Consider the following 15,733-nt stretch of genomic DNA (forward strand, 5'->3'; position numbering starts at 1 on the left):
GCTGCTCGCACAGCCCCAGCCCCTGCCCACCCGCGCTGCGGTTGCGCCTCTCGCTCCTTCCACGCGTTGAGCGTCGCCTGTGGGTGGAAGGAGCGTGTGACGTGTGCCGGGAGCGGGGAACACATGTGTGTCGGAGCAAGGGAGCACACGTGTGTGGGGACAGAGGAGCACACGTGTGTCGCTCGCCTGCAGCGCCCGGCGGGCTGGGGGCTCCGGTGTCCCGCGGCGCGCCGAGGATGCGCTCTCGTCCCGCGCGGTTGTCGCCCATCAGTTGCGCTCTCACGCCTGGGATTGCCGTCGGCGCGGGGCGTGTGCCCGCGGTTGACGCCGGGCAGGGCGCCGTGAGTGCTCGCACCCGCTCCGTGCCCGTGCGAGCGCGACCCGCGCCTGTTCCATTTCCCCGCCGCCAGAAATCCAGCGGCGAGAGGGAAAAAGCCCTCGCCCTACCGCCCCTCCTCGGCGGCGCGGCGGTCCGTGAACCCAGCAGTTTATCCTCCCCCCGCTCCCTCCCTCCCTCGCCGGCGCTGCCGCCGGGGCCGCGCCGCGCGCCCGCCCGTGCAGCGGCTCGGCTCGGTTCGGCCGAGCTCGGCACGGTTCGGCTTGGCTCGGCACGGCTCGGTTTGGCTCGGCACCACTCAGCACAGCTCGGCTCGGCTCGGTTCGGCTCGGCTCGGCTGGACTCGGCACATTCCAGCTCGGTTCGGCTCGGCGCAGCCGGGCTCGGATCAGCTCGGTTGTGCTGGGTTGGACTGGCTCGGCTCGGCCCGGCCGATCCCGGCACATCCCGGCCGGTCTGGGCGCAGCGCGAAGGGGGAGGCGGGCGCTGTTCCTGGAAGAGCCCGGCCCGGGGAGTTGGTCACATTCTTGGCCGGGATTCAATGACTGAGGCAGACACCAACAAACAGAGGGGGGGAGGCGGAGGGCGGGAGGCTGAGCCCGCCCGCATTAGCTCAGCTCTCAGGCACTCTCAGTCACTGCTGGAAAGAGGAGCTGGGAGGATGTGCGCGCTCTCCCCGCGGCTCCCCACGGCACAGCGACAGCGCCGGCAGCAATAAGGGAAGGAAGGCGAGCCGAGAGCCGAGGAGCCCTCGCAGGCCGAGCAGAGGGACGGCGAGGGGCAGCGGAGCCGCTGGCCGCCCGTGCGGAGCCCCCGCGCCGCCTGGGAGAGCTGGGCCTTTTCTCCTGCCTTCTTCCTTCCACACAGCCAGCGTGCTGCCTCCTCCTGCCTTTTGCTTTCCTCCCCCGCGCCTTCCCTCGGTGGATATGGACAGAAGGGGGATCACTGCAGAGAAGCAGCAGCCGCCAGAACATATTTGAGCCCCGGGTGCTCGGAGCGTGGCACAGACTTTTTGTGTTTCCGTGGGTGGTGTGTGTGTGTGTGTGTGTGTGTGTGTGTGTGAGTGAGTGTGTGTGTGTGTGTTGGAGGTGTGGGAGGAGGGATTGGTTTGCCTGGGGGTTGGCTGAGGGGGTGAGTGCTCGGATGAAGACCTCTTTTTGCCGTGATTCTGTGCTCCATCGGGGCAGCTTGGAGACTTGGAGGGTTTGAAATTGTAACGCGAAGCAAGAGGAAAGAAAGAAGAGAGAGACACGCATACAAAAGGATTTATTTCCTCTCCGTTAGTGGATTGCTGAGTGAGAAGGAGGAAAAACACAAGGGTGGGTTGTTTTATTTTGTTAATATTTTTTTTCCTTAAAAAAATCCCTTAAGTGGATTTGCACCAGGGTGGAAGATAACTGGGGATTTTTGCTGTTTGTTTTGGGAATAGAAACTAAAAAATGGAGACTGTAAGTAGAAGCAGCTTCCAGCCTCATCCAGGACTGCAGAAGACCTTGGAACAGTTTCATCTGAGCTCTATGAGCTCCCTGGGTGGCCCTGCTGCTTTCTCAGCACGATGGGCACAGGAGATGTACAAGAAGGACAATGGCAAAGACCCAGCGGAACCTGTACTGCATCTGCCCCCGATCCAGCCTCCTCCGGTCATGCCTGGTCCCTTCTTCATGCCCTCGGACAGATCCACGGAGAGGTGCGAGACCATCCTGGAAGGGGAAACCATCTCCTGCTTCGTGGTGGGCGGAGAGAAGCGGCTTTGCTTGCCCCAGATCCTGAACTCGGTGCTCAGGGACTTCTCCCTGCAGCAGATTAATTCGGTGTGCGATGAGCTACATATTTACTGCTCCAGATGCACTGCTGACCAGCTGGAAATCCTCAAAGTCATGGGCATCCTGCCCTTCTCCGCTCCTTCCTGCGGGCTCATCACGAAAACTGATGCTGAGAGGCTTTGTAACGCCTTGCTTTATGGTGGCACCTACCCTCCCCACTGCAAGAAGGAATTCTCTAGCACGATTGAGCTGGAGCTCACGGAGAAGAGCTTCAAGGTGTATCATGAGTGCTTTGGGAAGTGTAAGGGACTTCTGGTGCCAGAGCTTTACAGTAACCCCAGCGCAGCCTGCATCCAGTGCTTGGACTGCAGGCTCATGTACCCACCTCACAAATTTGTGGTCCACTCTCACAAATCGCTGGAAAACAGGACTTGCCACTGGGGCTTTGACTCTGCAAACTGGAGATCCTATATCCTCCTCAGCCAGGATTATACTGGGAAAGAGGAGAAAGCTAGACTGGGCCAACTCTTAGATGAAATGAAAGAAAAATTTGACTATAACAACAAATACAAGAGGAAAGCCCCCCGGGTAAGTGGTGCCTGTAATTTTAAAGGGGGCGGGGGGAATTTCGGTAACATTCATCGATATTACCACGTTGTTACCAGCTGCTTTTCCTTGGAGTCCTTTAGCAATTTTAATCGTGTTCTCCATTCTCCCCGCGTGTGTGTCACTGTGGAGGAGCAGTGCTCGAGATGGCACCTTTATTTCTCTGGTTGTGTTTTGACCACGGTGGTTGGAGTTTGTTTAAATTACGTAGTGTATTTCTATATTTTACTACGCGTGGACCTTGATCTTTGAAGCCCATCACGCTGCCCCAGACTTTATCTGGCAGTGCGTGATTTCGGGTCTTTGAGGGTTTCTTCACTCAAGGCACTGCCGGCAAGGAAGAAGCCAGAAAAAGGGAGCAGAGGTACTGATGGCTCCAGACACAAGTCCATGCACTTTTCTGGTCGCTTGAGTGTCGCCAGGGATGGAGGTGCGGGCTGAATGCTCTCAGTGCTTGTATGGAAATAAAATGCGCCTGTTAAGAAAAAAAAAATAGTGCCGGTAGTGCAGGTTGCTGGTTTATAGATGAAGTGTTCAGAACGTGAATGGAGAAGTCCCTGCTTTTAAAGTATCCCCGTGGAGCCTAAATTTCCCCAGCAGACAGGCTTTTGTATATTGGATTATGTATACATCCAGCAAATGACTCCGTCTAGGGCCAGCTGCAGCAGCTCCTTGAGGTATTCCATGCCGTGCTGTGCCGAGCCAGACAGCTAAAGCACATTTTTTTTTTAGGAGCCACTTGTTTTTCTTTCAGTCTGAGCTGCCTTTAGATCCCAGAATCCCTGGTGTGTGGGTGGGAGGCTGCCTTGGCATCTGGCAGCGGTCCTGCTCCATGGGCAGCAGTGCCACGAGGCCTTGGGGACTGCAGACACCGGGATGTCTGTCTGGCTCCTGCCGAGGTGCAGCTGCCTGGGGATGAGCAGTTCTGCTCCCTGCTCCTTCCCCCGTGCCAGGGGAAAACAAACTCCTGCCTCCCGAGTCCTCCCCTGCAGGTTTGTTGGTTGGGCTCTGCCTCTCTCTGTCAGAGATTTCCAAACTTTGGGGTTTTCTGTCTGGAGTGGAAGGGCAATACATAAGCCTGGAAAAGAGAAGATGTTTAAAGCCCACTGTGAAAATTTTGAATTAACTTACCAAATACCTGTTTAAAGGGGCAGACACACACTCTGACTACGGTAGAGCTTTTATTTATAAAAAAAGTGCAACAAAAATACCCAAGCAAACCACAGATTTAAAAAAAAAAATATGCTGTGCAAACAGTACAATAATTCCACCAGACTAGAAGGCCTGGTGAGCCCATCTGACCGAGCTGCACACTTCTGGATTAAGGAGCAGAGTCTCACTCTTCCAGTTTCTGTCCTGGCCCCCGGCTCAGTCCTTGTCCTCACCCCTCCTTTTCCTCCCCGGAGTGTCAGGACGCTGTGACAAAGCTGGGCTGTAATGAGGCACATTATCCCCGTGGTTGGAGGTGGATGTGTTTTTAATGGCTTGTCTATTCTCCGTCAGTCATGTGCCGAGATGGAATGGTGGGATAGATCTACATGGATGTGAGAGGAGAATATGGCTCTCAAACTGGAGACATTTTTATGCTAGGAAAGGAATTTTCTAGGGCATGCTTCGTTTGGGAAGTAAAATGAAGAAATCTCCACATTCTTGTTGTAGAAAGGTCCTGTTCCCCTGGCTTGGTCATTTCCAGAGTTTAAAATGAATGTTAGTAGAGAAGTGCTTTCCTTTTCTTGTAAGGCTTTTTCAGTGTTCTCTTCAACTGCATCATCTGTCCAACACCCCAGGTGAGGCTGCAGAAGGAGAACAAGAAAAGGTTACTAAATCTTGGCTGTGCCTCAGTTTTTTTGGGGACCCTTTCATAGGTCCTAGTTCAGAACACGAGAAACACTCCTCCCTCACCCTCCAAAATCTACCTGGAGTGCAGAGTGAATTGAAGATATCTAATGGTGAATGCCAAAAATTGTGCAAGGAAATGGTGGCCATCTATTTTCTGGAAATTTTTGCCAGAAATCCATCACAATGAAATGCTAAAGTCTCCTGCCTAAATTCATTTGGAAGATGGCAAGGAGTGAGGTGGGGAAGAATAGAGTGGTGTGTGCTCAGACGATGGGGTAGGGAAAACAGAATATTTTCTCTCATATTAAGTTCCAAGGCCTTCAGGACTCTTGTATTAAAGCAGTGCAGTCCTGAGGAGACCCTGACGGTGCTGGCAGAGTTTTGTACGCTTATCCTTCCTTTTCCTGAAGTCTTTTTCCACTGGGCTTAGCCAACGGATATCATATGCTAAGGTCATTTGTGTTGTAGCAGTGTGTGCGGATAATTACGGAGAGATTTAATCAGACTCTAAGATTGGTAGGCTGTGGCCAGGGGCAAGTAACATTGGAGTAAAGTTTAGATGCCTAGTGAGGAAATGACAGGATGGTCCCATTCCGTGTGTGTTAAATCCTGTGTGGGTTTTGTGTGTCTGTGGGGCTCTGGCTGGGGATGAAAGGGTGAAGCACATGTGTCTTTGTGGTGGGCTTCCTTTTTGATGTAGATCTCAGCTTTGCTTTGTTCTGTTTCATACAGAGGTGTTCGTGTGCCTGGTGTGCCATAAGCTGCTGTGTCAGATATTGGGTTTTCTGCTTTCATGAGTGGCTTTTTTTTTTCAGTTTCTCAATTTATTTATTTCTCTGTGTGTGTAACACGTTGCTTTGTGTGGTGTGTTTTCCCTGGGGCTCTGGTAGTATGTTGGTAGCATGGGATGCATATGACCAATTTTATGGCTGTTTAAGCAGCAGTGAGTGTTTTGACCTTTTCATGTGTCTCCATGAGGTTTCTGTGATGAGGTCTGGAGATTTCTGCCAGCACAGCTCTGCCTTTTAAGGGTCTGACTTAAATGGAGGAGCTGGGTTGGCACAAGCCCCTGGTGCAGATTCAGCGTAGTGGCAGAACTGCCTTTTTTTCATATTTTTTTTCCCTTTTCCTTTTTTTTTTCCTTGGCGTGGTTTTAAAGCTTTGCTACAAGGCGTAGCTTTTCCTAGATATTTCATTCCCAGTGCATATTTCTCTCTACATCAAGTATCTGTAGTGCATATCCATATTTCTGTACCAGGAGATGGATGCAGAGATCTCCTCTCTCTGTCAGCCGTGTTGGTTGGACAAGACTCCTGTTGCCTGGTCTTGCCACTTGCAGAAGAACCCTTTGTCCAGACCTGTGTGAAGTCAGCAAAGGGTCTTAACCAAAAGCTGGAGGGAGTTGTGACAGCTGGGGCCTCCCACTAGAGCAGGGACCAAAAAGGCCTCAGTCACAATCCTTACAGTATTCCAAAATTTTGGTTTTTGTATTCTCCTTGTTCATGCTTGGATGAGTAACTGACCTCCCATAAGCTCTTTCACCTTGATGCCACTTCCCAAAGCTCCTTCTTTTCTTGAGCAGTATAACTTCTCCATTTTACTGACTTTGTGTCCTTCACTGGGTGTTCCACCTTCCCATGCAGGGTTTGTTGTGCTTTGCTTCCTCTCTGCACCAGCATGGCTTTTACCTGGGTGGGTGTCCTGTTTCCCTGCCTGTCTCATCTCATCCACCATTACTAGTGTGGAGCACAACCAAGAGAAATTCTGGGGTATTTCCAGAAATTAAAAATGTGAATAACCTGACGGGGTTGCAAAACAGGGTCCTAGAAATCCAGCATCAGTGCCAAAGGCTTTTCTTGGGCTCAGCTCCTGGTGCCTGGTGCTCTCCTGGGGACTGATGTGGCCTTGGTGTGTCTGTGACTCTGCTCTCCAGTCCCGTGTGACAGACAGCTCCCTGCTTGCCTCACATCAGGATGCTCCACTCACACAGAATTAGTTCAGACGCAGCCCTGAAGGCTTTGTTGGTTGCTATTTCCAGAAGAGGAGGGTGGGTTCAGCTGCGTCTATTTCGAACCCTTTTTCTCCAATACTGAGCCGAGCACTTTGAGATTCCCCACCTGCGTGCCAGACATCTGCACCCTGAGCAGGACTGGCTGCGAGCAGGGCCCAGGAGAGGCAGAGCTGTCCTTGCACGCGTGTGAGCACACCCACACACCCAGCGCTGCCGTGTTCCCACGGTTCAAGTCCCAGCAGCACTTCTATGAAGTAGCTGGAAGCCAGAAGCAGCATTCTGGGTACTGACACACAAATGAGCACATGAGGCCTCCCACTTTATTTCACAATGCCTCCCAACCCAGCGCTGCCACAACATGCAGCTCGCTCAGCTGGAGGAAGGTTTAGCCAGGTCAAGTGTGCAGCAGAATCAAAGAACCCAAATTGCTGCGAGCGGCGCTGGCGCGGCTGGAGGGAGGACATGGGCTTTTAGGTGCTGCCCAGTGGTTGCTGGGCTGTGCTTTATGGCCACCTGAAAGGCTGCAGGAGTAGAGCTGGAATTGGTGTCTTATCCTAAAGTCCTGCCTTCTGGCAGTAGTAACCTTTATTTGTTAATGGGTATATCCTGTGGTGGGTGTAGCAGAGTGATTCTGAGTTTATTCCCTGGCAGACTGCAGGATGGATTTATTCCTCTTGGTAGAAGCTGACATGAAAAATGCTGTTGCAAAATTTTTGCCTGACAACTGGGAGTTCAGTTGTTTTCCTGTGGAATGTTGAAGTCATGTGTTCTATCTGATGTTCAAGAATTGGTTTTGAGATTCTCCAGTAAAAATTTAGAAGTCTCTAAACCAAAATCATTTCATCTTGGGACAGTAGTTTAGTTCAGAAGTCTTTTACAGCTTGAAAGTTGAACTTCCAAAGTGACACCAGCTTGAATGAAATCCCGTGTACCCAGGGAGAGGACAGTGTTTAAGCAAACATCAGCAGTTTTTCCCAGGCGTGCAAACAGTTTTACAGATGTTGTAGACCGAGAACAAAGCAGCAGGTACGTGCATGTGTGTTGGACAAAGAGTTTGCTGCCAGTGATCTCATGGTGTTGAGTCAACCACGGCTCTCTCTTGCTCCAGAAAAGTTCCTAAGTTCCTCAAGTCAGTTCTCTTGAATTAGGGTGGGAATTATATGCAATCTCTGCTTTTGAAAATCGCTGCCTAAAATATTTAAACCTCTGCCTCTCCCTCCATTGTCTGCCTCACTTGCCTCTCCATTTCTGTGGTTTCGGGCTTGGGCGTGTGTTCTGCCCAAACAGTAGCGCGCTTTGAAGATGCGTGTAAACAGCGCTCGTTTTTGGATGTGCTGGGAGCCCGACACCTGGTCCTGGCAGGCTGCGAGCCTGGTTATCGCTGGCTGGGGCTGCCTGACCCGGGAGGGTGTGTTTGCACTTGCTGAGAGGCGCCTTTGCATTGGTGTTGTAAAAGCATCTGGAGGCGTCTGCGCCAGGCTGCTCCCGGCGTGTCCGGGCAGCGCAGCAGGGCTGGAGCCTCGCGCTCCTTATCTGCACCCCAGGCTCCAGCACTGCCAGAGCAGGGGCTCCGGGGCACAGCCACTGATGCTGTGTCCAGTCCGATGAAAAACCCGCCTCATGTTCATCTACTGGCAGTCATTTCACAGAAGTGAAGGGTTTGAATGGCCCCAGTGCAGAAGGAGTGGGCTGGTTCTTGCTGGGGATCACTGGTGATTGAACTCACGTTGCTGGCTCAGCTGGCCAGACTGCTTTGCCATCACATGAGGAGCTGTGTCTCCATGTGTGCAGTATTAAGACACAGATTATTTTTTTTTAAATTAATATATATTTGGCTTGGTTTGGTTGTTTTGGTTTCATTTTAAAGCACATTTTGGACTTGACTCTGTAATTCTTATTTAAAAGGGAACCGTCATGGATGAGTTACACCAAATCCAATAGGGGGATCTTGGGAAAAAAGTAAACAAAAATGACTTATACTGGATTGTTGAGAATCTATTGATAGAATCCCTTCAATTACTAGGCTGATCTATTTTAGCTGAGTGGCCGTAGAGCACTTAATTCAAATTGATCTTCACGTACAGGAAGCATTACTTTAAAATATAGGAATATAGCATGTTTTTGTTTGAAATCCATCAATTAGAGCATGTGTGTTAATGATACATTGTATCAGATAATATCTCCTTTATGTATGTTTTGTGTAGCTGGGTAATGTGTATTATGAATTCATAAATCAGCACCAATTTTTTAATGCTATTCCACTCTGTCTCTAATATAGGCAGTGTATATGCTTGGAAAAAAAATTCAGAGAAACAAGTTTGCTCTGAAAAAAATGTTCTCTGGTCCCTTCCCTCCTCCTTTATGCCTTGTGCAGTCTTGTATGCCTTAAATTTCATTGTCAGCATAGAGAATTGGACTCAGATCATCACTGAAATCACCTGCTCCAGATATTCTGGAACACAACAGGTTAATCCGAAGGTTTGGGGCTTTGGGGCCGGTTCTACAGCTCCCACTCAAGAAATCAGCCCACAGTAATTGGAACCAGTTCACCCACAAACCACAGCAGACTCGTGTGTATCAGACTCTTCCTGTGTGTTGGCTGGCAGAGACCAGAGACAGATCTGAACCAGAATGTCCCAGTGCTGAGGCAGGGTGGCCTCACTGAGTTTATGGCCTGAGCTGGATTTTCAGGACTGTGCTGGCTGAGACCCTGTAGTTCTGCTACTGCAGTGTTTTCATTTTGTTAATGAGGATTTGGTGTAGAAGACATTTGGTGCTCTGATCCTGGTGGATCTCCCTGAATGGGGCAACTGGGAGCTGGCTTCAGACTGAAAGAGTCTTGTCTGTTGGTCACTACATGCAAGATTTGGTTTTAAGGTTGTGCTAGAGATCTACCACAGAGATCTTCTCTTCCTGTATTTAGGATTTGTCAGTTATTATTTTTTATTTTACTTTTTATTAATGAAGAAATATGTCTGAGGTTAGCGTAAGGAGCAGCCTTTTCTGCTGATGCAAATTCAAAGACTGTAAACGTGGCCTCAGAGTTACATCAGGAGCAGAGGTTGAGTGTGCAGCTTTCCTTGGCTTTGGGGAATTCTGCTGGCTGATAGAGACTGTCCCCTCTGCACTGAGATAACGATTTTGCTTTGACTTTTGGTTGGATGAGGTGACGAAAACACTGATACTAATTTGAGCTCTGATCCTGTCAGCGTGTGATGGACAGAGCTCTTCTGGGAGCCAATGGGAATTCCCATGTGTGGAGCTGTTATCGTCGCCTCCATCGATGGCTTGGTTGCTATCCTGTGAAATTAGGCTTCTCCAAGCAGTGGATGCATATTAACACACCCTGATAAGCTGCACAGACATATGTTCTGGGAAATAAGGCAGGTCCTGCCATCCTAACTCAGGCAGCCGTGTTCCAACAGTCCTGTTTAAAGTGTCAGGGAAAACCTACATGAGGCTGGAGATTCTGTGTGTGTAAAAATTGCAGCATCGTCGTGTATGCTGGAGGTAAACAGCAAAGGAGCTAATCAATAACCTGGGTTCTGGCTTTGTTGTTTATTGATTTATGTACAGTTACCTTTGCACATGCTTTGTAGAAAACGGGACTTGTATGTTTGATTTTCTGTAGTTTTTTCTTAAAAAAAAAATGGAAGCTTTTTCTGTTTTGGTATGAGAATCAGCGCCACTGGAAGCACAAGGACTGCTCAGCCTTTAAGGGTTAAAAGACAGCAGCAATATCAACAGGGTAAGGTAGAGCCTGGTGCTTGTCTTTTCCTGGGGAAGATTTCAGTGATGGATTCGGGGGCTGTGGTACCCTGTGCTTTGTTCCTCGCCTGCTGTTCACTCAGTGGTATCGTTTTATAGAATAAGGTCATTGACTTGGATTGCTTCTTGGTTTCTCAACCCTTTTCACCAGCCAGTTTGTGTAATGTCTGTCTGAAACATTGAGTAAGGGCATTGAAATAGCAGACAGGATATCAAGTGTTCGGAAGTCTGGGTTAAGTATAACAGACAGTTCTGGCTGGTGAAAGGGGAGCAGCCCCTGGAGCTTGCTCTCAGCTCAGCTCGGCTCAGTCTCTGTGGAAACACCAGACTCGGGGCTCTGCAGCCCTGCTCCAGCTCTTCCCCTCTGTTCCCTCCACACCCATATCATTAATCGTGTGTGGGTGCACCTCTTTTCTAGATATGCCTTCCTTGTTTCTTAGTGGCGCAGAATTGTATGTAACAATGTCTCTTTCTAAGGATTACATAAGTTGAAGATGATTTCTCCACTGGGAGAATTATGCAAGTTTAAACTGAAATGTATTTAGAAAGCTTTTATGTGTGTGTTTTCTGACTCGCAATGCAGAGGGTGATTTATTTGCATCCTTAATTGAACAACATCTGTTGGGGTTGGAAGAAAAACCATTTTATATCTTTTCACTGTCATATCCTGCATTTTTATGAAGTCCTCTACCCCCTCCACTTCTCACATTACCTGTATTACAGGTGCTGATTTCTGCCCAGGTAGATCACTCGTGTGGTGTGGGATGTTCTGGGCTCTGCAGCATTCTTGATGCATATCTGCTGCAGTGTTTTCTTTCACTTGTTGGATTTCACAGGATCACACAATCATTGAGGCTGGAAAAGACCTCTGAGATCCTGAGTCCAGCCCCTGTCACCACCCTGAATGCTGTGTAATGCTGCTCTTGGTGTGCTTTGACCATTTAGTGAGGAAGTTCCTGCTGCCCTTGAGCAAAATCAAGGTTTGTGTCCCAGGAGAAGAAAGCGCTGCAGTCAAGAGCATTTTTTGAACTTGAAGAGAGGGGAAAAAATCCTTATTTCAGTGTGAATTTCTGTGTGAGGCTCTTTGTGTGACCATGTCCTGGCACCTGTACCCGTACCAGAGTGTGCCACGGGTCTGGAGAGCTGTTCCTGAATTTCCAGTGCCTTTGGGAGAGTCACTTTCCCTCCCTGAGGAATTCTGGAGTGCTGCACTCATGGTGCTGGGAGCTGCTGTTTCCAGGATCACAGAATTAATTCTGCTGAGTAATAAAAAATACAAGTTGCACAGGCATCCTGCTGCTTGCCCACACAGAGGTTGCAATAGTACCAATTAGAAGCAGTGAATTACTTTAAATAATTAAAAAACTAAGTATTACATTTTTCTAGGTTCCATAGTTTTTTACCCTACAAAATCTTCAAGATTGTTCAGGTTTACCTGTTCATAGCAGTAAAATAAGTTTTACAGCTTTTATACAGAGTAGTGGGCTAAAAAAGACAGAAAATGCACAATATTAGGGCTAAAATATGGTTTGATTCCAGCAGCCATCACTGATGTAATGAATTTCAGACTTTCACTTTTGTTATTAAGAATTATATGATAAACAGGCTTTTCTGAAGCACCATCATTCCACAGTTGGAAACTGTACTGGTATAATTTAGAAATATTCCTTTGAAATAATTGTGTTTAGAGTGGTGCAGAGCTGCTGGGAGAAGTAAATCAACCTCACAGCAGCCCAGACTGCAGCATCAGGTCCGTTATTGATATTTCTTTGTTCCCATTCAGTCACTAATAAGAAACATGGCATGCAACGAGTCCTTGTCCTTAAATAGCCAAAGATTTCGTTTTATTTGGCTTTTTGCCCCTTTTTTGCCACAACAGTGTAGTTTTTTGTAAAACCAGTGGAGCCAAATAACCTTTGGGCCATTTTCAGTGGCAAACAGTGATAGAAGTGGAGTAAAGTGCTCTATTTTACTATCAGTGAATATGCAGAACTACTACTCAAAGGCCTTGGCCCTCACAGCCTGCAAATTAGGTGCTCCTTTTCAAAAACCTTAATTTCTAAAACCATTTCTGCAAAAATCTTTTTTTTTATAATGAATTCATTGATCATTCTTTTGCCCTGTTGATTCTAGGGCAAAGGTATTGTGTTGAGGACTACTGAGTTCTGAAGGAAATAAATTAAATTATATTTTTATTATTGTATAATTTTGTACTTTTATTATATAAAATTTTGAGTACAAAATAAATCAGAAATTTTTAAGGGAGGAAGAGGTAGAGGGAATTGTGCCTTTATTATTTACTTGTATTTGTTATATGACTTGCTTCATTATTTGTAGCATTAACTTATTCATGTGTCTTTTAAGTAAATTTGGCCTTTTTGCAATTTTTGAGCAATTAACCTAGCTGTGATGAGGCTTGAAAGAATATCATCTGCACACCTGTTTAATGTTAAAGATGAGGCATTCAGTGCTTTGTGGCTTTAGCTTGAAATTCAAGTTGCTTTGAGTCATCCCTTTAGTCTTTTGTTTGGGTGGAAAAAAGGAGTGGCAGCAAAGGGCCTGCAGCTAAGAAATGAAAGAGTTGAATTGGGTTTTAGAAATGTTAGTCTTGGCATTTGGGCCATTTGCATTTGTAGAGATCGTCACGCTTGGCTTTAGTTGGGCTCGGGCAGTTTGGGGATGGAGGATGTGGCACATCTCAGTCCCGGCTGCAGGGAGGAGCCGGGCTGGGGCTGTGGGCTCCTTTCCACCTATTCCCTCCCGGGGTTATTGCTCCACCTGCACGGCCGTGCCGTGCTGCACAAGCTTTATCCTGGCAGCAGCGTCTAATTCTGTGTCCCAGAGGATCCTAAATCACCAGCTGAGTCACAAACATGGGGCAGAACTGCTAGCAGAGAATCGCAGCGTTCTGTTTCCCTTGTTTTGGGTGATTTTGTGGGGAACCTGCAGCAGGAACATTGCCCTGGATCATCTCTGCTTGGTCCATGCACTCAGACTGGTGAGCTTTGGGAGAGAAAAGAGAATATTCCAAATGTCCCTGTGGTCCAGACCTTGAGGGTCTTTCCTCAGTTCTTTGGGCTGGGATGCAGCCAGGATAATCTGTGATATCAGTGCTGGCAGGGTCTGAAAGGGAAGAAATTGGAGTTTCCCTCCCCCAGACCTTGCCATGGAACCCCCAGTGCCTCAGTCCAGCCTCTGTGCTTTGATCCACTGAGCTCACTGGACTTGGTTCATATTTATTAAAATATGGAAATCACTCCCAAATGTGCCCAGGTTTTCCCGACTGGCAATAATTTGAGGGCCACGTTCTGCTGAGATGTTACAAGTGAAAATTTCAGTGGAGGTTTTCTTTTCAGATGTCTATTTCAGCATTTGAATTCTGCTCTTACAAATTTACATGCAAATTTATAATTGAGGTTTCTAAAACATTTTATCAAATTTGGCCTTGTTAGCTGGACTAATTTATTGGTGCAGTTTTCTCTTATTATGACATGATTTGATTTCAGTAGAGTCACATACAACTCCATATATTCCTTTTTTTCTAAGAGGGATGCTCATTCATGTGCCTGTAAAAGAGCAGCTGGATCCCATCTTGGCAGATGTGAAGCCCTTACATTGAAATTGCTATATTTATTGTATGTTTCAAGGTTTTTTTCCTTGAAAAAAATCTCTTATTAATTCGATCCCCCTCACTTTCAAACTTTTTTGCTCCCTCAGCCAAAATCTTAATCCCCTGTGACATCAGAATAAACTGCTGCAGACAATTGTGATGTCACAAAGTCTCAGGGAGGACAAATATGGAGACACACAGATCCTGCTCAAACCAGTGTCTTAACTAAGAAAAGGTTTTTGTTTTCATTTTAAAACCAGAAACAAATTTTACCTGAGATTATTATGGCAAAGTAACAATTGAATTGATCCAAATTCCCTCTCAGCCATGAGGTAAAGGCTTCTCCAGTGTGTGATTCCTGCTTGGGCAGGGGAGAGCTGCAGCTCTGCCTGTGGCACTGCAGGGCCAAAGGAGAATTGCAGCCCTGAAAAATTTGGTGAAGACCAGCAGGGCAGAGCCATGTCCCAAAGGAGAAGTTTGCAGAAGTAAATTCATAATTACCAGCTCTGTTGCTCCTCTTCCTGCTGGTTTGGACACACTTGGTAGCTCTTCTTTTTTTGGGGGGGGGAGTGTGGTGGTGTTTTTGTTGTTAGGTTTGTTGGTTTGGGTTTTTTCCTCCAAGCTCCTTCTCTAGGCTCTGTGCCCGAGTGCATCTCGGGATTTCCCTTTTGCTGAATGAGCTGCTTGTTTGAGAGGGAGGAAGTAAGGTCCCTTCTGGATTAGGAGGGAATGGGGGTGGAGGGTGGGGAAATGTCCTGTTTCATATGCAAAGCACACTGAACTGAAAAAACCCCACATGAAAACCTTTTAACAAAACCATCCATGTCACAGACTGGCAGAGCAGCTGCTGGCTTTGTTAGGGAGAATATTAATGTTTCAAAGACTTACAGAACCTTTTAAAAAAATGAGATAAAGAATTGATTCTATTTATTTTTAAGATACAAGCTGAGGTAAAAAAAAAAATTCTCCTTATCAATATCTGTGAATGGAATGTGCAGTCAACTGATGTGACACCAACTTCCACACAACATGGTGAGATGTTATGATCTACACTCTTCTTTTGGAGACTGGAATGCCAGAATGGCCCTGATTCTCCAGGAGCTCATGTGCACATTGGTGTAAGAACTCTCACTTGAAAAGCAGATTATTGAAAGGAACTCCTAGAACCGTTTTTTACCATGTGGGGAAGTTGTGTTCCTGACTCCGAGTCTTTACCCACTGTAAAAAACATCATCTGACTTCCTTGGAGCAGGGCTTCTGCACACTTTGGGTCATTGGGGATGATGGGAATGGCAGATAATTACACATTTTCCTTGGCTCTGATTGATCTTGAAAATCAACGTGTTTTTTTGCTGCTACAGTCTGGAAGTTTTCTCAAACCTTCCTTAAATTCACACTGAGTTTAGTGGTAGAGAGGGACAGATATTGATAATTTTTCTCCTGTGGTTATTGAAATGAAGGCATTGGGGTTTTCCAAGTAGAAATGGATTCTCCTGGATGTAAACTTATTTTTTGTATAGATGAGCAGATAGTGTTCATGGGTGAAATGGCAGGAAAATGGAACAGATATAAAACATTTGCTGTAGTTCTGAATATTACTACTGGAGTAGTAACTGATTGCAGTGAGTTCTGTTCTCATGTTCCTCACAAAACCATGTTGAAAATCTCTCCTGAAAATTTCTATTTCATTCAGAAACTGGCATTGTTTTTGGCTTATAACTTAGTTTATGTTACTGAGCTGCCTTCCTGTACAAGGAAGTGCTTGTGTAATGCCCAAGCCATTCCCATTCCTCACTGAA

At 47.2% G+C, this 15,733-nt stretch overlaps 1 protein-coding gene across 2 annotated transcripts in view; it reads left to right on the forward strand.

The window, feature by feature from the left end:
- The first annotated feature begins 933 nt into the window (after positions 1–933).
- The window catches only part of SKI (SKI proto-oncogene), a 100,510-nt gene continuing 85,710 nt past the window's right edge, over positions 934–15,733 (forward strand). The window contains exons 1-2 of one of the 2 annotated variants that reach the window (XM_039727652.1): positions 934–1,656; positions 1,767–2,688. In XM_039727652.1, coding sequence (XP_039583586.1) covers positions 1,777–2,688 — 912 coding nt within the window. In that variant the 5' untranslated portion in view covers positions 934–1,656; positions 1,767–1,776. Of the gene's footprint in view, positions 2,689–15,733 lie in introns of both variants that reach the window. The other variant, XM_039727653.1, reaches the window with a different exon arrangement.

This window comes from Passer montanus, unplaced genomic scaffold (assembly GCF_014805655.1).
Source record: "Passer montanus isolate IOZ18808 unplaced genomic scaffold, ASM1480565v1 scaffold62, whole genome shotgun sequence".
Taxonomy (NCBI): Eukaryota; Metazoa; Chordata; class Aves; order Passeriformes; family Passeridae; genus Passer; species Passer montanus.